The sequence below is a fragment of the Polypterus senegalus genome, chromosome 1 (assembly GCF_016835505.1).
Source record: "Polypterus senegalus isolate Bchr_013 chromosome 1, ASM1683550v1, whole genome shotgun sequence".
Taxonomy (NCBI): Eukaryota; Metazoa; Chordata; class Cladistia; order Polypteriformes; family Polypteridae; genus Polypterus; species Polypterus senegalus.
Window position 1 is genome coordinate 283,995,351 of NC_053154.1, and position 26,831 is coordinate 284,022,181.

The 26,831-nt window shown below is 36.8% G+C and overlaps 1 protein-coding gene across 2 annotated transcripts in view; it reads right to left on the reverse strand.

Annotated features, from left to right (window-relative positions):
* vwa2 (von Willebrand factor A domain containing 2) overlaps positions 1-26,831 on the reverse strand; it is a 126,374-nt gene that overhangs the window by 34,512 nt on the left and 65,031 nt on the right. For both annotated transcript variants that reach the window (XM_039775912.1, XM_039775905.1), the window contains exon 2: positions 10,864-10,925. In XM_039775912.1, the coding sequence (XP_039631846.1) occupies positions 10,864-10,915 (52 nt within the window). In that variant the 5' untranslated portion in view covers positions 10,916-10,925. The remainder of the gene's footprint in view (positions 1-10,863; positions 10,926-26,831) is intronic.

The window sequence follows — 26,831 nt, forward strand, 5'->3', positions numbered from 1 at the left end:
TGTAACAAATGCCTTTACACTACAAGCTAAACAGTTACAATTCACTCCTGAGGCTGAGTGCATCTGATTGCTCTCTCAAAGCTACACACTCATATAGGGACAAAACTGGTGTCGCAGTAGAGGTTCTGATCCACCTCTTGAACCCACAGGTACCACTCCAAACACCAAGTAAAAGTCCAAGACTCTTTTATTCTTTTATAATACAGTGCACCAAGCACCTTCCCCTCTACACTATTCATACAATACTTAAGCAACAATCCTCCTCTCCCAGACACTTAGCTACCCTTCCTCCCAGCTCAGGTCAGTGTCTGGGCTTTCCCAGAGTCTTTATATACCCCTTGACCCGGATGTGTTCCAGCCCCACAATCCACAAGTCTTTATCCCTTCCGGGTAAGGATAAATAGTGCGTATCTTCACCCCGGAAGCACGTTGTTTCTTCCTGTCACGGGATTGTGACGCACTTCCAGGTTATAGGGCATATGAGTCCACGAGCCTCCCTACAGTGACTCCTTGTGGTCCCCAAGGTATCCAGCAGGGCTGTGTATAAAAACTACAAAGTCCATGAGGCCCTGCTGGAACTCGGGGCACGTCCATGCTGTCGGGAGAGCTCCTCCTGGCGGCCTGGGGGTGAGGGCCGGAAACTCTTGCCGGACATCAATTACACTGGCAATAACAATTTAATAATGAACATTTTTCCCAATCACACACTGAAATTCTCGAACACATAGCATTGCCATAAATGATTTCTGTTATTTTTCTTTTTGATGTGTTGTCATAAACATGCACTTAGGAAGCAGGTCCAAATGGGAATAAAAGTACAAGAGATAAGGGGTTGGAAACAAGCACTAACGCCTTTTTCCCTCTTTCAACAGAACAACGGAAGAATAACTTTACTTTTCCACTTCCGTCCCAACCAGAAAACATCACTTCAGGCACCAGTTGATGGTGTCACTTTTGTCACTCCTCAGATTACATCACTTCCGGCTCCAATTGATGACATCACTTCTGCTTCCACTGATAGATGATGTTACTTCCACTTCCTCAAATTCCCCTTCCTGCTGTTTCAAGTCACATAACTTCACCCACGGAAAGTAAGCTCTAATTTATGTCAAGAATTAATTTTCGGACACAAATGTAACAGATTTTTAATCTAAGGCCAAACATATCTTTAAAGACATATGCACTAGATTTCTTCAAATGGAGCTTATAGAACTTCATACTTAGGAACCCCTGACATATTTTACATTAAAATGGTTTTTGGTTCCAAACACAGTTGTAAATCTAGATTATCCACAATGAATGTGGTCAACACAAAGTACCGCAATTAAATCACACATGAACATTTTCATCAGTGTCAGAAACTACCAATTGCACTATTCATTCCAAATTTTGAAAATCTGGCAGACAGCAAAAAGTGCCAGTTCTTACACCGAAACAGAAGATTTTTCTTTTTATATAGCTTGAGATTTACAAGTAATTCAGTTGGTCAATTCAACTTTGAACCTCCGAACCTTTTAAAATATGAGAATGAACAGTCACTGTGCCCTTTGAAACCATGGCACTTCAATAGTTAACGTGTAAACCATACAGAATAATAAAGATATTTAGTAAAGCTCTAAAAATAGTATTTTATGACTGGTTAAAAGCTTGCTAGTGAAGTAGTCAAGCCCTGTCTAAGAAGTATTTGCTAACGTTGATAAATTGCTTTTTGAATTTAATCTCTATTAGCAAACATTTCTTCGACTACTAAAACGTTTTACAGAAACATCTTAAATTTTACACAAGGACCTCTTACATGGAAGCTGAAAACGTAAGTATCTGGGAAATAAGAGGAACTAATTTCCCATTAGGCCCACAATGATACCAAATTTTCAAAATGGGCAAAAACATTTCTACAGCAGGTGTTACAATAAATCTTATAGGCAGAGCTTAAAAATTGAATCACTAACTGAAAATGCTCAGACAGATCAGCTAAAAAAATTCAGTTCCAGCTGGAAGGAAAAAAACCTTGACAAATGCATTTAAAGCAATAACAAATACAAGATACAAAATGTAATCAAAGGTATTTTAAAAATGTATATTGTGCTCAAACATCTGCTTTACAAAGCCAATATATTTTTTGGAGAAATTTAAAAAAATATACATTGATTGTTCAAACATTAAAACTGATCTTCAAGTGAACTACCTATATGTTTCTGGCCAGTATATTCAAAATTACAAGAAGATAACAGACTTTATCAAAATAGCAAGGGGGACCAAATAAATACTACGAGAGAAAAGACTAAAAGGTAAATTATTACATATCCAAACAAAAATCAAATGACTTCAAAACACTTGCAAAATGTATCAGTCACACACAAAATGTATTGCTTGTGCTCAAAATGTCCTGTGTGTGCTTAAAAAATGTATTGCTCACACTCAAAAATTAATGTGGACTTGGACACAGACTTTCAGCATTAATCAAACTTCATGTAACAAGCATTTAGCAGGTTCAAGGGTACATGAAAACATTATACATATACAATACATACACAAGAATTTATTTTTTTTTTTAAACCTGGCTACTTGGCAGTAAGCACTTATTTGAAAGTGAAGCACCATATAACATTTAAATAATATTTAAGCAACAAAGCAAAGGAGGAATTCCTTGTGTTTGAAGGATTTCGGATAGTTTATTCTATATCTTTATATATAAAATATACATACATATATATGCACACACAACCAGTTTTATGCATATGTATATACAAAGGATTTCTTAACTTAAACGTGACACTGCTTATATCATGCAATAAGCTGTGTGCTTTAAGTTTCTTACTTTTATATTAATTTTCCAGTTTATAGGATAATTTACTATTTGTTAGCTCTCTTTCATATCTATGTCTATATTAGCCTAGTAATTAAAGTAGAAGAGTTACTTATGGCTCCCCAACAGATACACTGAAAATAAGAATAAATGTGTTTATACCGAAACCATAGTAGAGTGATTTCAGAACAATTATTTTAAAATAATCAATAACAAAACCTAATTGGTGTGTACAAGGCACCCAAGACATTCCATGTATTTGTTTCATATTTTACCAACAGTTTACCTGATGCAAGTTAATAAGGTATAGATTAACCATAGCAGGTGTGCTAGAATTGCAATTCAACAAATAAATGCATCTATTTCATTAGGATCACAAAATACTGGGGTGCCTCAAAGAGGGGCTTAAAATAGAAATGGCTAAGATATGACATATGAACAATATGTGACATAAAGTTACAGTTTTGTATCAACAAGGAAATCATCAAAGAACATGAGCATAAAAACAAATTTTCAAAAAGTGACTTTTAAACTGTCATAATAGAAAGAAAAAATAAAGTTAAGCAGGTTGAAGACAGAAAACAGAGCGCAACACTCAAACAGCTATCTGTGTCTGCTAAACAGAACTTAACCTTCACCTCCTTAAAGGGCTCAGCATCTGACACAAAAGTATATACTTCAAGTGTGCAAAGAAGTCCTAAAAGAAATGGTCATCTAGATGTGTTGTAGCTAAAAAATCATTCTTGTGAAAAGTTAATAAGCATTAGAGACTGCAGTATCAAAAGCACCATAAACTATGGAATGACAAGCAGTATATCAGAAGACGGGTTGGCAAGAAGTACAGTACATTGACGCCTGTCTGCAGCCATCTGTGAAGCACGGAAGACCTGTCATGGGCTATAAGTCTGGTTCAGCCAATGGTTTAGGGCAGCATTTTAATCACGCCCACCCTAACATTTGTTTGAAACCCTAATAAAATGTATTCCTATATTTTTTGCTGCCGATACACCGCTACAAGTTTTATTATACCTACTTAACTTTTATCAACATTTACCTAACTCTATATTTATTTTTCTAGTATCAGAATATAGTTTAAGTTAATTTGTTTTGGTTTCAATAGATGTATTTTTCATATTTTAGATTCTTGTTTTCTTTTTTCCACATCTTCGGGTGCGCCCCACAGGTTGAGAACCACCGGTTTAGGGGATCTGGTCAAAGTCGATGCAATAATACAAAACATGAGCTATAAACACAATTTGATGAATCATGTTGCACCTTCAGAAAAGGGGAGTATTGGCAAAAGCTTTTAGAATGGTGATGACCCTAAGCACACTGAAAACACAACTAAGACCTAACTGGAGCAAAAGTCTATAGATGAAACACTGACATCACTGGACAGAGAAAAGCACAGCAGCAACAGTCAAAAGAAAAGTTAAAGTAGAAGCTTGGAAAAATATACCACAGCACTACTTGAGAATATTATACAGAACTGCACCAAAGCCATTCCACAACATTGCTTTAAAGACATTCCTGTTACTATTTATTGTATTAACTTTTTAAAATTTGATTGTAATATTACCAGCTAGATAACTAGCTTTAAACATAATGTTCTTGACTAGGACTTTTGCACAGTAGTGTAGGCATATATATACTATACATATACAGTGCATGCATCTATAGTATATAAAGCAATTGTCTGGTTTAAAATATTGCTGCATAACATGCTTCCATCCAGGTGTCCAACCCTCTCTCCTTTTCTCTTATGCTAATGCTTCTGCTGTGTTGAACATCTGAGGCACATATGTTATCCATGCCACATCCAGGCAGTGCCCTTCTCCTTCAATTGACATTGTGCTTGTTGCACTGCACAATATCTCTTTCTACTAGGTAGTTCCTGACCCCTGCCTTTGTTTTAGCTTCAAACTTTTGGCTTGTTTTGTTTTAACCATGCCTTAGGTAAAGATACACCAGACCAGAGATCTATAAAATAATCATACCAATTGAGGTGGCAATATCTGCATTCATCCATCATCTAAACCTGCTTTATCCTAAGCAGGGTTGTGGGGAAGATAAGAGTCTATCCAGCAAACATAGGACACAAAGCAGGAAAAGTCCTTGGACAGGGCACCATACCTCCATTCTCTTTTCTAAAACACTATAAATTTTGATTACTGGGAGTGCACAACAGGAACTGATGAAACTTGACAGAGTTTTAATTACTATTAAATGTACCTTAACACAAAATTAACAATTCCTCTTTTGTGCCAGTTAATCTTTAGGCGGCACTTTTCAATCAAGTGTCCTTCACATGGAGAACTCTTACCTTTTAAGTTAATAACATTACCTCCCCACTTAATGTAACACTGTCCAATCAGTTCACCATCAATAAAAATAATTTTAATTTTTTTGTGTTAAAAAATTCTTTCAATTTTACTAATTTGAGGCTTAATAATAATAAAAAAAAAAACTCTTTGTTTCCCACATAAAGGAAGCTTCAGATCTAGGCTAAATCTTGTTATTGCACCATCTACAGCATGGTTTGCAATTACATCTTTTAGCACATCTAATAAACCATTTTGAAAAATGCATACTGGAGTGCTGTTGCTCCACTTTGAATCAGCATTTTGAAATCTAGATTAATTTATGGCATGAGCAGGGATGTACAGAATGCAATGGACACTACAACGCTAAATAACCCATTAGGTATCACTGATATTTCCTGGACGGACCTATCAGAACTATAAAAAGCTCTGAAAACTCATTTTACTTGGATAACATTAGTCACATTTGCCTTGGGGGGAGAAAATAAGCACTGTCCCCTTAGCAAGCTTAGATACTGTACTTTTCGAGTTTCATAGTATTTCTCAAAGTTTTCCTTGGTATGGACAAAAAAAAGGTGAGAAATAGCATAAGCTTACACTGAAAAAAGAAAGTCCCATTTTCATTGTGTTTACATATCTGTATTTCTATAAAAAATGTTACATCTAACTCCTCATTTTCTTTCTTTTTTCGCACCTGTATTTCTGTAAAAAAAAGTTACATCTAACATCTCACTTTCAATTAAAATATTTTTTTGCAGTTTAAGAAGTGCTTTTTTTTTACTACAGATATTGCCAAGCTTGGGTTACAGAGTTATATGACAGACAGGAAGGTGTTTCCAGGTTTCCAAGGAAAATACAGGAACTTTATTACTGTATAGAGAAGGCAGGTACAATCTCAAGACTTCATCCAAAATAGGAGCTGTTACTTCAGTACTCAAGCACACCAGATAGGAGCTCCAACACAGGGTCAATCTTCCTGCTTTAGCTCTCATCTTCAGATTAGAACACCACCATTGGCTTGAAATCACTGCTGTGGCAGACAAGGAGAATGTGAGGAAGCCCATTGTTAATGGTTCTAAACATCATGAGGCAAACATATTATGCGGTAAGCCTAATGTATGCTGATCTCTGGTGACAATGCAATATTTCATAAGTTTTGAACTGGGATCTGTACATTAATTATGTAAAATTTAAATTTCTCATTTCCTTACATTATACTTTTAGGGATTACAAATATACTATATATAGTGCTTTTAGCCAACACACACATATATGAAACATTAGAGGTGTTGGTCAGGCAGTTAGCGTGTTTGACTTTCGATGAAAAGGTCGAAGCTTGGGCGGCACGGTGGCGCTGCTGCCTAGCAGTTAGGAGACCCGGGTTCGCTTCCCGGGTCCTACCTGCGTGGAGTTTACATTTTCTCCCCGTGTCTGCGTGGGTTTCCTCCAGGTACTCCAGTTTCCTCCCACAGTCCAAAGACATGCAGATTAGGTGCATTGGTGATTCTAAATTGTCCTTGGTGTGTGTGCCCTCCGGTGGGCTGGTGCCCTGCCCGGGGTTTGTTTCCTGCCTTGCGCCCTGTGTTGGCTGAGATTGGCTCCAGCAGACCCCTATGACCCTGTAGTTAGGATATAGTGGGTTGGATAATGGATGGATGGACGGTTGAAGCTTCAAGACCAATGTAGACAAATTAAAAGAAAAACCTTTCTGATTAATTGATATTGAAGTTTTGTCAAATTACTTCAATATAACAGTTAAGAAGCACTAGTCAAGTGGTTAGTGTGTTGGACGTCCAATCAAATGGTCAAAGGTTCAAGACACAAACATGAACTAATTTTTTTTTTTTTTTTAAATACTCTTTTCAGTGATTTGGCCATATTGGCTGAGTGGATAAAGTGCTGGACTTTTCTAAGAAAGATTGATGGTTCAATTCTCCAATAGACAAACACACATTTCCAGTATTTTACACGTGTAACTTTTCACTATGGTTAGGATATTCTGAAATGAGAAATGAACATGAATGAATATTATGTTTCACTTTAAGATCATAGGTTCAATTCCACTCTATGCTAACGTCATTTCTGTCAAATCACCTTCCCAAGTCAAGGTTTTTGTAATGTGCCAACGACTGTGTGGTATTAGGGTGACTAAAAGAAAAAAATAAGTTTTTTATGTGACACTATATAAATACTCTAAAAAGTAAAAAAAAAAAAAAACTCTTGTACAAATATTTTATTAGTCACATGTGTCTAAAAATAAAATTGTTGGGTGCCTATAAATTGATTTATTTAATTCAATTAAAATACATAGATTCCTTAAATGATAACAAATTTGAAAATTTCTCCAATTATAACCATTATCATATGTACTTTAATGAACTTTTATATGGTGTGTCATTTTCTTTCCATAGTTAATGTAGTTATAACTTTCACTTTAATGGATCTATGCAATTTAATATATGCCTGAAGGCTATATCCTCGAAAACATCCTTCCAGGTATATACAGTTGTGTTTGAAAGTTTGTGAGCCCTTTAGAATTTTCTATATTTCTGCATAAATATGACCTAAAACATCATCAGATTTTCACTCAAGTCCTAAAAGTAGATAAAGAGAAACCAGTTAAACAAATGAGACAAAAATATTATACTTGGTCATTTACTTATTGAGGAAAATGAACGAATATTACATATTTGTGAGTGGCAAAAGTATGTGAACCTCTAGGATTAGTAGTTAGTTTGAAGGTGAAATTAGAGTCAGGTGTTTTCAATCAATGGGATGACAATCAGGTGTGTATCATGGAATGAACAAAGGAGATTTCTGAGGACCTCAAGAAAAAGAGTTGTTGATGCTTATCAAGCTGGAAAAGGTTACAAAACCATCTCTAAAGAGTTTGGACTCCACCAATCCACAGTCAGACAAACTACGTACAAATGGAGGAAATTCAAGACCATTGTTACCCTTCCCAGGAGTGGTCGACCAACAAAGATCACTCCAAGAGCAAGGCATGTAATAGTCAGCGAGGTCACAAAGGACCCCTGGTTAATTTCTAAGCAACTGAAGGCCTCTCTCACATTGGCTAATGTTCATGTTCATGAGTCCACCAATAGGAGAACACTGAACAACAATGGTGTAAATGGCAGGGTTGCAAGGAGAAGGCCACTGCTCTCCAAAAAAAACATTGCTGCTCATCTGCAGTTTGCTAAAGATCACATGGACAAACCAGAAGGCTACTGGAAGAATGTTTTGTGGACGGATGAGACCAAAATAGAACTTTTTGGTTTAAATGAAAAGCGTTATGTTTGGAGAAAGGAAAACACTACATTCCAGCATAAGAACCTTATCCCATCTGTGAAACATGGTGGGGGTATAATATCAGAAAATCCTAAAGGAAAATGTCAGGACATCTGTCCATGAACTTCTCAAGAGAAGGTGGGTCATGCAGCAAGACAACGACCCTAAGCACACAAGTCGTTCTACCAAAGAATGGTTAAAGAAGAATAAAGTTAATGTTTTGGAATGGCCAAGTCAAAGTTCTGACCTTAATCCAATCGAAATATTCTGGAAGGACCTGAAGCAAGCTGTTAATGTGAGGAATAAGCTTTCTTTGCCATAACATTTCAAAACCCACCCATGTATCTCATTTAAAGCCTGTTAATGTTTAATTCTCCAGCTTCAACTTATTATAATCAGAGGAAATGTTCAAAGGAAACAAAAACAAAAAAAAGAACTAATTTATTTCTGAAAAGTTTGTTAACTAATTGAAGCAATTGAATTAGAACCCAAAGAGAACAATTACAAATTCATTAAAGTCGATTCAGAATACAATTTCCAAAAGTCATCAAAAACATTATAGCAACATTTTATTCATTAAACACTATGAACTACCCAAATTGAGCATAAACCAGAGAGTTCAAACTGGAAGATAAGCATCATATGGCTGGGTATGATTAGAGAATGCCACCACAAACAATGGATCTACACAGATGTTATAAACTGAGTAGGCCACAACAGCTTCCCCATGATAAGATGCAACCAACATAATTTATCCTAATTGGTGGCTCTGGACCTTGAGGAAAAGCCAATTAATTAACAAAATAATTAACTGAAAATTATTACCACAAAAACAAACAAAGGCAAATATCTGACAAGAATATGACATACCACTATAATTGTTGAGGGTGAATAAGAATATGAGGTCCACACAATTCTGGATTTACATTGTAAGTGTTTATTTGGTTGTGCTTATAGTCCTGTAGACTACTAATGGATTCCATCAGGAGATCTGCATGTCTCCATACGCATTTATCTGTTTCATTATCATTTCCCTGGGAAGATGAATGGGCATGTTTAGAGTTCACATGTTGATGTCAGTGCATCAACAGCATAAAATATGGTAGCACCTCTTCCTCCTCCGTGTCCAAGTTTATTGATATCGCACACGTGTTTTAGTGATATTTTTTTTCGGGTCTCAGGACTTTTCAAGTGTTTATTTTGACAATGATTCTTGTTACGCTAGGGTCTGGTGTTTCATTAATATTTTTTTCTTACTGGTTTTTGACTTTGCTTTCTCTCTTATCTCCTGGTCCTTATTTTAAATATTTCCGTCTGCCAGTTTCTTCTGTGACAGAAAACTAAGTATTTGCATAAGAAATTCTTCTAAACATCTGGCAGTTCATCATGGCCATTTTCTCAATAACATTTTCCTCAAGTAATAAATTGAAGTGCATGATATCAAAAAATATGTATTACCCTCTGCGGCACTGTTTTACCATGTTGACAATTGGAATGGCTCTCCAGATAAGTGTTTGAACTATGTTTCTAAGTGTTTCACTGTGCCACCACCTACATTATTTTATTTTCATCCTGCACTCTTTTTTTTCTCCAGTGGCATTTCCTTGTCAGGTGGGTAACCTGTTAAATTCATTGCAAAAGCATATCTGTGACATGCAGCTCATACTACCAAATCAAATGACCATACAAACAGGTAATCCTGTCCTGTCCAATATTTTTATTCTTGAAAATGCCATTGATTAATTCATTCTTCCTTGTGAATCCATCTACATATTTAATGTGTTACCAGCTTTGTTGTAGATCCCTCCAAAAAGGCTTACACAGCAAGGGAAGATCAGTTATACTTTCAAGCTGAACTTAATACAAATAACAGTCACATAAATGTGTTAAAGCCGAGTTCAACATGGCGACCTGATGTAATCAAAATAAAATAAAATAGACCTGTATTTACATCAAATTTAATATGGATGATTCAGACCAGGTTGACAGTATTCAACACAATAAACAATGACTAAAATAAAATATTAAATTTTTTCACCAATAGTTAATTAACAAGTAAACTGCAAATACCAGTTGTAACATCTGAAAACATTACTGCATGTTTGTGCTGAATATCCTTAATTTATTTTCCCTTGCATCCAACCACCTATTTTCTGAAACTCTTTTCTGCTTCTAGCCCAATTTACTAATGCAAGCTCTTATTCTCTTTATGATGTTGCATATCCTGTTGTTCCCCTTTATTCTGTCTTTAAAATTAATAAAAATTTGTTTACAAAAATATCAATATATTTAAAAGTCTTGACTCAAACAAATAGCAATAAAATGAAATACTCATTAAGACTCTTCTTGACCTGATCTCTGTAGTTACATGCCTATTACTCTGCTACTTCAGATGAAATAGAACCAGTGCAGATAAAACTAATTAATTTAAACTGTAATTCTTACCTTTAAACAACATGACTGTACAGAGAACTGCTAGTTTTGGAATTAGAGTCATCTTGATAAACCTAAAGGAAAAATAAGATATTTAAACAAACTCAGTAGAAAAAAATATCATTTTAACAAACCTGGAAATTCTGATTGTTTTGCTTTTACTTTATTAAAGGCTATGGAGATTGATGGCATCTATACATTTTAAATTTTTACAGTAAGTGACTAAAATTGGCCTATGAAGTATAGTTCTCCTTTATAATTCATAAGAAAAACTCAAATGAGGAGAACTGAACTCTGGGAGAACACTAATTTGGCTTACCTCACTAGGTAATTCACATTAAACTTAAGACATAAGAAAACATAACATACAGTAGTTAAAGTACCACCGAGCAAATCCTAAAACTACAAAAGTACTATACACTACATTCACAAATATTATTCACGATTTATATAGTCCACTACATTTAATTTTAGATACTTGGCAGTAGAAACATAACATAAACTTAAATGAAGGCTAAAGATGAGAGCAGTATATCTTCTGTTGCAGATATACTGTATTTCTCTGTTACTACAACCATACAATTAAACATTGATGGGTGATTTGTGACAAAATAAACCATAATTTAGAGCAGGAGACACAGAAAATATTTTTCAAAACTTTTGGCCACCTTTACTGAAAAAAGGAAGCATGCACAAAGCCCATTAAGAAGTAATAATATGCTGTATAGAAATTATCCTAGAAACAAAAAAACTTTCACCTTCACAAAATCACAGAATTGTTTTTAGCTCGTCAACCCCAATTGATTGCGTAAATATGGAAGTGTTTGTACACTTTGACAGCAAAACACTAAAAGTCAACTGGGAGACATTATTCACAATGCACTGCAAACATCTGCAGACTATGTGCAGCACAGCCCACACCCAATGTTCATTGCCCAGTTTGGCCAGAAATTGTTTCTTCCTGCTCTGTTGACAGTAGCAAAATTGGTATTTGTGTTGTGTGCACAAAGTACAAGAATTTTCTCATCATATGAATGTTTATTAATCAACCCAATGGTAAAATATGTTTGCAATCAATATCATTAATAGCTTAAAGTTCAAACAATTCTGAGTTAAAGTAACATTATTAAAGTAACACACAAACAAATAAAACAGCTTTAAATCTTTGTGATTTGAATCATTAAGCATTATAGCAATGAAAGAATGCATCTCCAAATCCTTGCAGACTTCTTCCGACAAAGGCACTGGCACATTTACAGACAATGTTCTCTGATTTAGTTAGTGCTGATGAAAATTTAAGCTTATATGTGTAGTTAATGGATAAGAAATTATGGCCATGAACAACAGAGTTAAAAACAAAAAGTTCTTCACTTGTAGAGACCTTACCAGATTTAGTCTAAAAGTATTCAGAACACTTGGAGCCGCACACTTGCTCCTCTCTGCTTTCTTGTGTTTTTTGCTACTGATGTGATGTGTTATGTTGCAAAGGAATAGTGTTCTCCACAAGTTCTGGCAAGCAACACCCAAACATGCCCGCAACCTGAACTTGTCACATGGCATGGATAAGAGGTGAGAGGTTAGGGATATCTGCACAGGGATACTGATTAGATATTATAGTGTACAGTTTTTTTTTTGGTTGAAAAAAATCTCTGAAATCCATGACAAGGGGGATGTTTTTCAGAAAAAGCCATAACATTTAAAAGCAACGTAGAATCTGGGATTGTACCAGAAAATTTGAGATGCCTGGTAAACCTGGCTAATGTATACTAATTTTAGAATTCACAAACTAAAGTAATCAAAGAGGAAGTGGAGAGGCAAGAAACTTCATTTGATAGTACATGTCATATGCAAGGTCCAGTAGATGTTCTGCTCTCTCCATTCCTAACCAGCCAAAGTTTATCCATGCCTGAACTGCTATGAAGCTCTGTGAGCAAAGTAAAAGAAGGCTAATGTCCTTAAAATAAAAAGTAAATGGATGCAAAGAATTACAGGATATTTAGTCCATGATTAATTACCATGGAACTTTTATCACATTTGACATGTCAATAGTGTCTAATACATTCAACACTTTAATAATTTATTGGGCATCTCAGTGCAACATGTATGAATGTTGCTTCAAGAATTTTAAATGTGTATTTGCATAAATTTAAACAACATATTAATATGAGACACTCTACTTGCAATTTTTGGTTGTCAGTCATGCTACAAGGGTTCATCCCACTCAGTCTCATAGAGCGGCAAATTCATATTAAAGTACAAATGTTTATGTTATGCACTATACCCGATTATTTCCCAACTCTGTAATGAAAAATGCTGATATTGCTGAAATACATTTCTTCTATTCAAGGGTATTTTTGATTAGCTGTTAACAGAATGACATTTATATGTCCATATAAATGAAATTGGGGTGACAGGGTCAATAATTCACTATTGTTTTAAGTTCACATTCTGATTCTATAATGAAAACATCAAGAAATGTTATTTTACCATGGCGTTTGTACGTATGTCTGTAAAAACCTAGTACAATGATGAATTCATACAAAATTAACTGATCTTTTTCAAACAAGTTGCATTGTATTTCTAGTTCTATTGTTTTTGGTCCAGTACTTCTTTCTATATCCTTCAAAAATAGTTAGACCTATGTCTAACTAAAACCACTGTAGAGGTTGTTTATTTTAAACAGGATTTTTGCAGTCTGAAGACGTACACTCAAAGACATTTATGAGTGATGACAACTGACAGATTGTTTTCCATACCAGAGCACATGCTGGATGATGAATGGAAAGAAATAAATATATACAAGCCTAGATCTGTAAAGGCCGACATGGACAGAGGAACTGAGCCACCCCTGTACCAATCTGTCTATCTGTGCAGCTCGATACTTTATTTGACCCAATGTGTTTAATTTCAAATTAAATATTATTTAAGGCGTTCATTCAATTTCCTTTATATGCTACTGTACATTTATTTGTGTACATCATAAATATAAGTGAATGTACTTCAATGTATATTATTGTACAGTACATTCGATTATAATATATTCTAAAATCTCACACTGATTGAAAACAATTATCATAAGGTGTCTCAAATATCAGGAAAATGTTGCATTGTGTAGTCCCTGGTAATTCCAATCGCTACTATTGATTGCAATTTTTTTTATTTTGTTTGGGCATTTTGTAGAAAGAAACTTAAATTGCTCAGAACAAAGGCACTCGAGTCATAAGACATAATGTCATAACCACATACTTGTTTGATAGTCAGATTACACTAGCTAATACCTTGCTAATGCAGCTGTGCACTATCCTACAATATCTGGAAACAAGGATATCTAAAACTGTAAAACAACAACACACATGAGGCGAAGTTAAGACTTTTCTGTATTCTGGGGAATCCATGTATTCCTTTGTAGTCAACTCAGATTTGGCAATCATACATTTATAACATTCTCATAATGTGTATTTTTTAGGCTCTTATACAATGCTTTCCACAATAAAATCTAGAATGGAGAACTTTAGAGAATACAAAGAAAGATGAAAAAAAAGTTTTAAAAATGACAACCAGCGATTCGCTGTTCAACATACCATAATTTGGTATACAGGTACATACAGTTTGTTGCATCTTAGTCCATTTTAGTTGTTTTAAGTACTCACACAGGTAGAAACATGTCACACAAACACTTTGTTTTGACTTCAAAGGAAGCAATTCCTCTGATAGTCAGAGATCACTATAGTGATTTAAACTCATTTACTTGAAAACATAATACAGTTGACTTAAACAGAAAGATAGTCTGATTGTGTTCTCTCTGGCCTTAAAACAAAGCCATTAATGCTTAACATACAAATAGTTGTTAAAATACACACACATATTTTTTAGAACTGTAAAATAATAAATTATTGTTAAATCTGTTTAAAAATATCTGTAACAAAATGTCTGAAAATGTATATGTTACCAGCAATGTATGAAATGCAGGCATTGTATAGAATGCCGAAAATCGGATGTCAAAGTATGAAATGATTAATATGTCACGCATTTCCTAGGCATTCTATGCAATGCCAAAAGACAATACTTTGCCTAAATAGCATTTGTCATTCTACATAATGCCTAGATATTACATATAATGCCTAGGGAAAGTATATACAGTGGGATGCAAAAGTTTGGGCAACCTTGTTAATAGTCATTATTTTCCTGTATAAATCGTTGGTTGTTACGATAAAAAATGTCAGTTAAATATATCATATAGGAGACACACACAGTGATATTTGAGAAGTGAAATGAAGTTTATTGGATTTACAGAAAGTGTGCAATAATTGTTCAAACCAAATCAGGCAGGTGCATAAATTTGGGCACCATTGTCGTTTTATTGATTCCAAAACTTTTAGAACTAATTATTATTAATTTTCTCTAAAGAGTAGCAACATGGGGGTCACAAAACAACTCTCAAATGACCTGAAGACAAAGATTGTTCACCATCATGGTTTAGGGGAAGGATACAGAAAGCTGTCCCAGAGATTTAAGCTGTCTGTTTCCACAGTTAGGAACATATTGAGGAAATGGAAGACCACAGGCTCAGTTCAAGTTAAGGCTCGAAGTGGCAGACCAAGAAAGATTTCGGATAGAGAGAAGCGACGAATGGTGAGAACAGTCAGAGTCAACGCACAGACCAGCACCAAAGACCTACATCATCATCTTGCAGCAAATGGAGTCACTGTGCATCGTTCAACCATTCGGCGCACTTTACACAAGGAGATGCTGTATGCGAGAGTGATGCAGAGGAAGCCTTTTCTCCGCCCACAGCACAAACAGAGCCACTTGAGGTATGCTCAAGCACATTTGGACAAGCTAACTTCATTTTGGAATAAGGTGCTGTGGACTGATGAAACTAAAATTGAGTTATTTGGGCATAACAAGGGGCGTTATGCATGGAGGAAAAAGAACACAGCATTCCAAGAAAAACACCTGCTACCTACAGTAAAATATGGTGGTGGTTCCATCATGCTGTGGGGCTGTGTGGCCAGTGCAGGGACTGGGAATCTTGTCAAAGTTGAGGGATGCATGGATTCCACTCAGTATCAGCAGATTCTGGAGACCAATGTCCAGGAATCAGTGGCAAAGCTGAAGCTGCGCCGGGGCTGGATCTTTCAACAAGACAACGACCCGAAACACTGCTAAAAATCCACTAAGGCATTCATGCAGAGGAACAAGTACAACGTTCTGGAATGGCCATCTCAATCCCCAGACCTGAATATAACTGAAAATCTGTGGTGTGAGTTAAAGAGAGCTGTCCATGCTTGGAAGCCATCAAACCTGAATGAACTAGAGATGTTTTGTAAAGAGGAATGGTCCAAAATACCTTCAACCACAATCCAGACTCTCATTGGAACTTACAAGAAATGTTTAGAGGCTGTAATTTCTGCAAAAGGCGGATCTACTAAATATTGATTTCATTTCTTTTTTGTGGTGCCCAAATTTATGCACCTGCCTGATTTTGTTTGAACAATTATTGCACACTTTCTGTAAATCCAATAAACTTCATTTCACTTCTCAAATATCACTGTGTGTGTCTCCTATATGATATATTTAACTGACATTTTTTATTGTAACAACCAACGATTTATACAGGAAAATAATGACTATTAACAAGGTTGCCCAAACTTTTGCGTCCCACTGTATATTATTAAAATAAATTCTGGATATTTCATACTTCATACATTGCCGGTAACATATACTGTACAGAGGAAAGTACAATATTTTAAGTCATGAAATATATGATGAATTAAAGCAAGAAACTCATAGGAAAAAAAAAAACTTTTTCATTGCTTTATTAACATTTTTCTGGTGGAATCTTTTAAAATTCAGCCATGAAGTACTGTACTTTTAAAGTCATCAAAAAATGGAATATGTCATATCAACAATTTAGTTGAACTTATCTTTGTTCTCTTCCCTTTTTTAACATAGTATAATATATTCAAACTTGCCTAATTAATTTCAGGATCATTGTGGAACAGAGCCTAACCTAGCAGCATTAGACTCCAGCCAGGAATTAGCTCTCAGCTGGTCAGTCTATAGCAGTGGTTTGTAATCTGGAGTGTACACACCACTAGGAACGCACAACACCTTTTCTGGGGAAGTAAAGCATTGTTATAGTGATGTTTAAGGATACATGTTTAATTACTATAACAGAAATGAAATTTAAGACCTCTGTTTTATAACTGAATGGATTTATTTTAGTTCTGTTTTTCTGACATTTACTTTGTGGGAAGGTAACTTTGTCTTTTTTGTGATAGTAATAGGAATGTACCAACCAACCCTGTATGAATAAGGTTTTTATCTGACCAAATTTCCCCTTGGTATGGAAAGCAGCAGCTCCACTTCACCTGCATATGTCAATTCAGAGGCCATAGACATTTATGACTTACTCTAGTTTTCTGCTTTTTTAGTTTTTTTTCCAATGGTGCTAGTTCACTTTTCAGGTTCTTTATAATGCAGTGTTTCATCTCAGCTACACAGTGTGCAATATTATTTGAGATGTAAGACAACATATTTGTATATAACTAAGTAGATGTATAACTGGAAGATTCAGTTTCAAGCTCTTGAAAGTACCCTAAATAAAAAATTTTACATAATTTTTCATGAGGTGCCAAAGCACATTTGGAGAATACAATGACTGTTGTCTATGGAATAGGTTAAGAATCACAGGTTTACAGTATTGCACGGCCCACTTATAACTCCAATTCCAAAAATGTTGTGATGCTGTGTAAAATGTAAATAAAAACAAAATCTCATAAAAATGTATTTTATTCACAATATAACACAGAAAACATATCAAATATTGAAAGGACATTTTATTATTTCATGAAAAATATTAGCTCATTTTGAATTTGATGACAGCAACACGTTTCCAAAAAGTTGGGACGGGGCAACAAAAGACTGGAAAAGCAAGTGGTACTGAAATTAAACAGCCGGAGGAACATTTTGTGACTAATTGGGTTAACTGGCAACAGGTCAGTAACATGACTGGATATAAAAAGAGCATCTTAGAGAGGCAGCGTCTGTTTGAAGTAAAGATGAGAAGAGGTTCACCAATCTGCAAAAAGACATGCCAACAAATTGCGTAACAATTTCAGAATAATGTTCCTCAAAGTAAAACTGCAAAGACTTTGAATATCACATCATCTACAGTACACATCATCAAAAAATTTGAGAATTTGGAAAAAAATCAGGCAAAAAATCAGTATTGGTTGCCCATGATCTTTGGGTTCTCAGGCGGCACTGCATTAAAAACATGCATGATTGTCTCATGGACATCACTACATGGGCTCAGGAACACTTCCAGAAATCATTATCTGTAAACACAGTTCACCATGCTATCCACAAATGCAGGTTAAAGCTATATCATGCAAGAAAGAAGCTATATGTGAACATCATTCCAGGAACGCTGTCATCTTCACTGGACCAAAGCTCACTTAATATGGACTGAGACAAAGTGGGAAACATTTTGGAAAACATGTACACCACATCCTCCAGACTAAAGACTAGAGGGACCACCCGGCTTGGTATCAGCTCTCAGTTCAAAAGTCTGCATCTCCCATGGTATGGGAGTGCATAATAATAATAATTCTTTGCATCTTTATATAGCACTTTTCTCACTACTCAAAGCGCTCAGCAATTGCAGGTTAAGGGTCTTGCTCAAGGGCCCAACAGAGCAGAGTCCCTATTGACATTTACGGGATTTGAACCGACAACCTTCCGATTGCCAGTGTAGATCCCTAGCCTCAGAGCCACCACTCCGCCTAAGTGCTTATGGAACTGGTAGCTTGCACATCTGGAAGGCACCTTCAATACTGAAAGGTATATACAGGTTTTAGAGTAACATATGCTCCCATCCAGATGACATCTTTTTCAGGGAAATCCTTGTATATTTCAACAATACAATGCTAAACCACATACTACAACTATTAGAACAGCATGGCTTTGAAGTAAAAGAGTCGGAGTGCTGAACTGGCCTGACTGCAGTGCAGACCATTCACCAATAGAAAACATTTGGCACACAGTGGTAAACATGGCCCTCTGCCAACTTCTTTGAGACGTGTTGCTGCCATCAAATTTGAAATAACCTAATTCTATTCTTAAAATGGTACATTTTCCATTTTCTCAGTTTGAACACCCAATATGTTTTCTATATTCTACTGTATTACAAACAAAATATGTGTTTATGAGATTTGCAAATTATTACATTCTTTTTTTATCTACATTTTATGCAGCATCACAACTTTTTTGGAATTGGGGTTGTACACAAACCCATAGAATGAATGTGATCCATCAAATAGCCAAATACACTCATCTTTAAATGAGAGGAGGAAATGTGGGAGAGAAAGCTTATGTACTTGGAGAAAAACTCATGCAATGACAGGGACAGCACGGAAACTCAACACAGACAGCACCTAAGAACAGGACTCAAACTGAGGATTCTGAGTTTTTCAGGCAGTAGAACTAACTACTGTGCCCATATGCTGTTCAACAATTTTTTTTACCCACTACGATTTCAAATCAACACCATGTTGAACCAGAGGGAGTAAACTGCTATAGTTATTACTCCTCAAAATATACAAAACACTTGAGGAAGAACAATTGTAAGTTGGGTGAAGTTCAGCACCACTATTTAGAAACCTATTCATTGACACTGTTGACAGGTAAAACAATCAATAAAAAAGAATAACATTTTTTCCATCTTAAATAAGGGATGAGGGTAGAAGGGCTTACTGAAAAGGACAGTGGTAGGCAATGAGGGCAAAGCCAGGAGTTTTTAAAGGACACTATCTGCCTGATGGCAAATGGTAAGGCAAATCACTTAAAAAATATTTTGACCCTATCCCTAATTGTAATGTTTTATCACTATATATATATATACACACGTACAATATGTATTTCTGAAAATCCCTCTCTCTATACTTCAGAGACCTGAAAGTTTAAGTAGTTATTTTAAGAGATAAAGGAAAATTCTATGGTAGAAAAGCAATTTTGTTATCCTTTTGCATTTTTCTTGAAGCATAAATGTTACAGAATAGACCTAATAATATTGTTCACTTACCATATTCTTAAGTAGAGGTATTTTTCAATAAGTAGTAGACCATACAGTTTTTAGGACAGTGGAGGGACAGTAATCCCTCGCTATATCGCGCTTCAACTTTCGGGGCTGCACTCTATCGTGGATTTTATATGTAAGCATATCTAAATATATAACGCAGATTTTTCACTGCTCCGCGGGTTCTGCGGACAATGGGTCTTTTTACTTCCTGTACATGCTTCTTCAGTTGGTTTGCCCAGTTGAATTCATACAAGGGACGCTATTGGCGGATGGATAAGAAGCTAACCAATCAGAGCAAGCAGTTAAGTTCATGTGTGCTGATTAGCTTAGTGACGGAGCGCTAAATTCGATTCCGCAGCGTTAACCAGGAAGTCTCGTCTTGCTCATTCAGCATCAACGTGTTTCGCTGTGTAAAGAGTTAACTTTTGTGCTCTTTTGTGTTTAGCTTTGTGCATAGTCAAGCCCTTCGTTATGGCTCCAAAACAATCTGCTCCTGCTACTGCTTCAGGGGCCGTGCTCAGGTGCATCAATGAGGCTACGATTCTTTTTACTTAAAAAGTAGGAAAGGAATATAAGATCTACGGCCGCAGTGTCCTTTTAACCAGAGTGCAAAACGAGTTGTAAGTGGATATAATAAGGCAGTAGTCCGGATGGAATCTGCTTTAGGGATTTGGATTGAAGAAGAACAACGGCGGTGTTACACAGTCGCCTGAAGAGGCTCCTTTAGAAGAGCTGTAACACTCTCCTTTGTTGTGCAGTAAAACTAAACTCATCGTTATCAGATGAGACAAGTCACCGTGTCATTGTTGGTGAGTAACCATAATTAATTTGCTACTTACAGTACTTAGTACATGTATGTACGTTTAGTGTCACTGTACACACATTTACTGTATACAATTTTTCTTGCATTGTACGTATTTATTGCTGGTGGCCTGTCTATTGTAATGGCTGTAACATATATGATATCGGAGATGCTCGATATCTTTAAAACAATATTTAGGTTTTACTGTATATAAACAGTGTGTTTACATACATAATTTCAATGAATCTTACCTAATATCTAAGAGAATACAAAGGGTTTATGCTGTATAACTGTGTGGGGAATATTTATAAACAGTGTGGGAGAGTTTATAAGGGCTTAAAATATATAAAAATAACCATACAAACATATGGTTTCTACTTCACGGATTTTCACCTATCGTGGGGGGGTGGGGGGCGGTCTGGAATGCAACACCCGAGATCGAGAAGGGATTACTATATAGATAAATTTGCAGTATTAGTAAAAATGGTTTAGAACATATTGAAACACAGAATAAAACACTACTTTTATGTTTTATTTGTATACATGGCAAAATACCCTCGCTTTTAAAAATAACGTAACATGATTGTCAATGTAATTGTTTTGTCACTGTTATGAGTGTTGCTGTCATATAAATATACACACACACAAATACATAAACATATACAGTGGAACCTTGGTTCACGAACGTCCCGGTTCACGTACAACTCGGTTCACGACCAAAAAGCTCGCCAAACTTTTGCCTCGGTTCACAACCACACAATCGGTATACGAACAAGCCAGTTTCCCTTGCCTGTCTGAGCTGAGCTGAGAGAGAAAGAGAGAGAGAGAGAGAGCGAGCAAGAGCGAGCGAGCGAGCACGTGCCATACAGATTGCTTCACATGTTTGCTGAACAAGCCAGTTTCCCTTACCTCCTGAGCTGTGAGAGAGAGAGCAAGAGCGAGCGAGCACGTGCCTGGTGGGGGGTGGGGAGGAGGATATTGCTGCACGTGTTTGCCTGCCTATCTGTAGGCTGTAGTGCAAGTGAACCATCCACCCTACCACAGGCAGCCTGAGAGAGAAAGAGAGCTGCCATGCTTTTTCATTTAAGCAAAGCCGCTCCTTGTTCATTGTTTTCAATAAGACGTGCACTCTCTTTGTGCTCTACAGTATTTCGTGTGCTTTTGCAGTTAACTATGGCTTCTAAGCAAGTGGAGAGTGGTCAGAAGTAAGTTTTGAAGAAAATTGAAATCGAAGTAAAGAAAGAAATTACAAGAGGTGGAAAAACTGTTTACCAGTTTACTCATTTACCAATCTGAGAACCCTCATGCTTTCAAGCAGCATAATGTAAACAAAGCCAGACTGACAGTAATGTGGAGGGCAAACACGAAGGGTTGGGTCACAAGAACTTTCTTTTTGGAATGGCTGCATGAGGCTTTCACTCCCACCAGCTAAACAGCTAAAAGCACCAGAAACCCTTCATGCCAGAACTCGTTTCATGCAAGGTTAGTTTTCTTGGTGGTTTTTGTATTACCGATTTTTCAAAAGTTTAATTTTTAGTTCATAATGCGATTTGTTGCAATGTTATTTTTCTCTTTTTTCAAATGTTCCCTTTTTTCCTTGTGCTTAAAACTCATGAAAGTGTTTACAGATGGAGTTTTTCATAAGCGCGATTAAGGTGTGATGTTACATTTCTCTTTTTTCAAATGTTCGCTTTTTTCCTTGTGCTTAAAACTAATTAAAAAAATTGTTTACATGGAGGACTTAATAGCGTGATCTCCTGCAATCTTACTTTTTTGTTTGCTTGTGAGTTGGTTTTTGCAAGCGCTTCGGATTTGTTTTTCCTTTATTTTTCTGCTGTGCTTAAAAGTCATTTTAAAAAAATGCTGCGCGAGCAAGGGAGGTAGGGAGGGAGGGGCTTTGGTGGTGTGTGTGCTAGAGAGAGAGAGAGAGAGAGATTTAGCGCGAGCGAGCCAGCTCGTGTAGCTGATCAGGGAGCCTGGGTGTTTTGTGTCAGTGTTATTCAATGTTTTTACATTAGTTTACTATTACACTGTGGATTCTATGGTGTAATTAACTATATTTGTGCTTAATCTTTACATATTTTTACATATTTACATACAGTTTTTACGATCTGGAACGGATTAATTGTATTTACACACAATCCTATGGGGGAAACTGCTTCGGTTCACGACCAACTTGGTTTACGACCAAAGTTCTGGAACGAATTATGGTCGTGAACCGAGGTTCCACTGTATACATATACATACGTTTATATGTATATATCTACATATACAAATATACATATCTATATATCTATATACTAGCTAAATACCCGCGCTTCGCAGCGGAGAAGTAGTGTGTTAAAGAAGTTATGAAAAAGAAAAGGAAACATTTTAAAAATAACGTAACATGATTGTCAATGTAATTGTTTTGTCACTGTTATGAGTGTTGCTGTCATATATATATATATATATATATATATATATATATATATATATATATATATATACACACACACACACACACACACACACACACACACATACATAAACATATATACATTGTGGTCCCCGGCCGGGACGCCCAGGAGGACGAGAGGAGGGCTTCTGCCTCCTACAGACCACGAGGGGGCGTCCGTCCTTGTTATGTTGGGGGCCGCGGGCTTTGGGCTTGGAAGCCCAGCCCTGTAGGGACCCTTTGGCCACCGCCAGGCGGCGCCCAGATGCCGGTTTATCCCGTGTGGTCCCCGGCCGGGCTCCAGGAGGACCAAAGGAGGGCGTGTGCCTCCTCCAGACCGAGAGGGGGCGTCCGTCCTGGTTATGCAGGAGGCCTCGGGTAGGGGGCTTGGAAGCCCAGCCCTGTAGGGACTCGTGGCCACCGCCAGGTGGCGCCCCAGTGCCTATTTATCCCGGGAGCTTCCGGGTGCACAGCCGGCAATTCTGCAACACAGGGGTGTGGCCAACTCTAATTGCCGGGAAGCAGCTGGAACCCATCCGGGTTCCCATAAGAGGGGCCGCCTCCCTCCAGTCATTGGTGGATGCCGGGAGGTAGCCAGACAGAGCTGGGGAGAGGACTGGAGGCGGCCAGGAGGAGAAGGCACAGAGACTGTGAGCCCTGGACTTTGGGGGAATCGGTGCAAGAGGCACTGGGGTTAATGCACTACAAACTTGTAAATATTGTAAATAAACGATGGGTTGGGTGAACTTAAGATGTCCGTCTGTGAGTGTCCGGGCCAGCTTTCACAACATATACATATGTTTATATGTATATATGTATATGTATATATGTTTATATCTACATATACAAATGCACATATCTATATATATATATACTAGCCAAATACCCGCGCTTCGCAGCGGAGAAGTAGTGTGTTAAAGAAGTTATGAAAAAGAAAAGGAAACATCTTAAAAATAACGTAAGATGATTGTTAATGTAATTGTTTTGTCACTGATACGAGTGTTGCTGTCATATATATATATATATAGACACAGACACACACACACAAACACACACACATATATATATACATATACATATACATATACAGTATATGCATATATATATACATCTATACTAATAAAAGGCAAAGCCCTCACTGACTGACTGACTGACTGACTGACTGATCACTAATTCTCCAACCAAGCGCGTGTAGGTAGAAGAATTTGGCAGGTTCATTCCTTACAGCTTCCTTACAAAAGTTGGGCAGGTTTCATTTCGAAATTCTACGCATAATGGTCATAACTAGAAGCTATTTTTCTCCATTTACTGTAATGGAGTTGAGCTCGAAAGCCGTGGGGGAGTTTTGTGTGACATCATCACGCCTCTCACGTAATCACGCATTACGTAGAAAACCAGGAAGAGCTACAAAAAGTGCTGAAGAAAACATGCATTATATAATTAAGAAGGCAACGAAACAATTAGAAGCGAGCGAGTGACATATAAAACCATATTCAGCGGCTCACGTGAACTGACGCAGTGCGCAGACAAAAAGCAACAGTTCCAAAGAGTGCTGAACAAAAACCTAATTACACTGCTACACTCAAATAGACAAACCACACACCGTGGTGCAATAGTAGAGCCTTTGCCTGTAGCGGCGACGTCCGAGGTTCGATTCCCGAAAGGGGATGTACTAAGTATGTACGCGCTTCTCATTCATTTTAGCCTCGCATCCCCTTGGTTTGAGGCGTATGAAAAATATGTGGTTAACGCAGAAAGACAGATCACCAATTGAAGCTTTATGAATAATGGATACTTTATTCGCGATCAATGATTGTTTTGGTAAAGCCATACTCAGTGTATTCATTAGATGAACGGTAAAAAAGTAAGAGCGAGGGGAGGGTAACTTATTGAGGCACACAGGCAAAACCACAATAGCACGCGGGCTCGATGTACTGTAGTGCGTCAACTCGATCTGAATTGCGATCACATTTGAAAAAATATTTCTTTTCAAGTTCTATTTAGTCCATATGTGTCAAACTCAAGGCCCACGGGCCACATCCGGCCCGGCATGTAATTATATCCGGCCCGAGATCATTTTATATACTGTATTATTGTTATTAATGGCCCGGGGATATGAAGCGCTGGTAACACAATAAACTACAGATCCCATAATGCAGCGCTTCAGCTGCCTTGCCGAACACTTACTAGTCTAGCTTATGATGCTGCAAGTTATTGCGAAGCTAGCCCACACGATGCCAAAGAAAAGGTGATTCTGAACATAGAGCCTTTAAAAACCGATGGGAGGCTGAGTATATGTTTACTGACATTGCCGGTAAACCCGTGTGTCTCATTTGTGGAGCTAATGTGGCTGTAATTACAGAATTTAATCTAAGACGGCACTATGAGACAAAACATCAAGATAACCTGAAAGACCTGAATGCAATGCAGAAGATACAGAAAGCAGAAGAGTTAAAGAAGAATCTGACATTTCAGCAGACGTTTTTACCCGTGCAAAATCACAAAGTGATTTCAAGTGAATCTACTTTTATGGGAGACAAAAAATGCACCAGTGCAACTTGCCCCACTTTCCTTGTTGCCAAGCAATGTTGAACCAAGTCGGCACAACGGTGTTCCCAAATACGCACTTTGCTGATAAACTGAGTTTGCACGGCGCTTTGGTGGCTTTTGAAGAACAAAAAAAGAATTTTGAGTTGTTTCGCAACCCATTTGCCGTCAATGTGGAAACTGCACCTGTGCAGATTCAGATGGAGGTGATTGAGCTGCAGTGTAATGGCACACTGAAGGCAAAGTACGATACTGCACGGCCCGCACAGTTTATTCACTCCATTCCCGCAAAAATGCTCCAGCTCCATCTACATGTGGCTCGAACCTTGTGCATGTTTGGTAGCACATATCTGTGTGAGAAGCTCTTCTCAGTCATGAAGACTAACAAAACAGCACACAGGAGTCGCCTCACTGATGAGCACCTGCAGTCCATCCTGAGAATCTCCACAACACAGAACCTCACACCAAACATAAACGAACTTGTTGCCAAAAAAAGATGCCAGCGTCCAGCTCTGATAAAATGACATAAGAGCAAAGACAACTAAATGATTTGATTTGTTATTGCTGAAAAGAACAAATTTTATTTATATTTCTAGGTTTTCCAGGTTTTGTTATGCACCATGTTCATATTTTAATTTGTATAATTTTGACAGGATATATTTTTATGGAGAGCAAAATCTTTTGGGATATTTAAAATTTAAAGTTTTGTTTTATATAAAATTACATAAGAGTAAAGAAATTTGAATGTTTGTTCTTTTAACGTTTACTTTATTTCTAACTTGTATAATTTAGACAGGATATATTTTTATGGAGAGCAAAATATTATAAGTTATTTAAGGTTTGAGTTGATTTATTCCGGAATAATATTTTGTCGACTAAATAAAAATTCCTTCTATTTAAAATTTAAATAGAACTTGAACAGAAACGATAGTTCATAATATCCATGCAGACTTGCACGTAAGAGCGGAAGTCATCCGTTTTAACAAGCAGCGTGTTGCACTGATACGAAATAGCCTGCCCATTAATTATTTAGGAATGGATAAATAAATTAAGATTTTGTACAAATAATGTTTTTCATTTATCTTCCTTCATGGATTCTGGCACCCCCA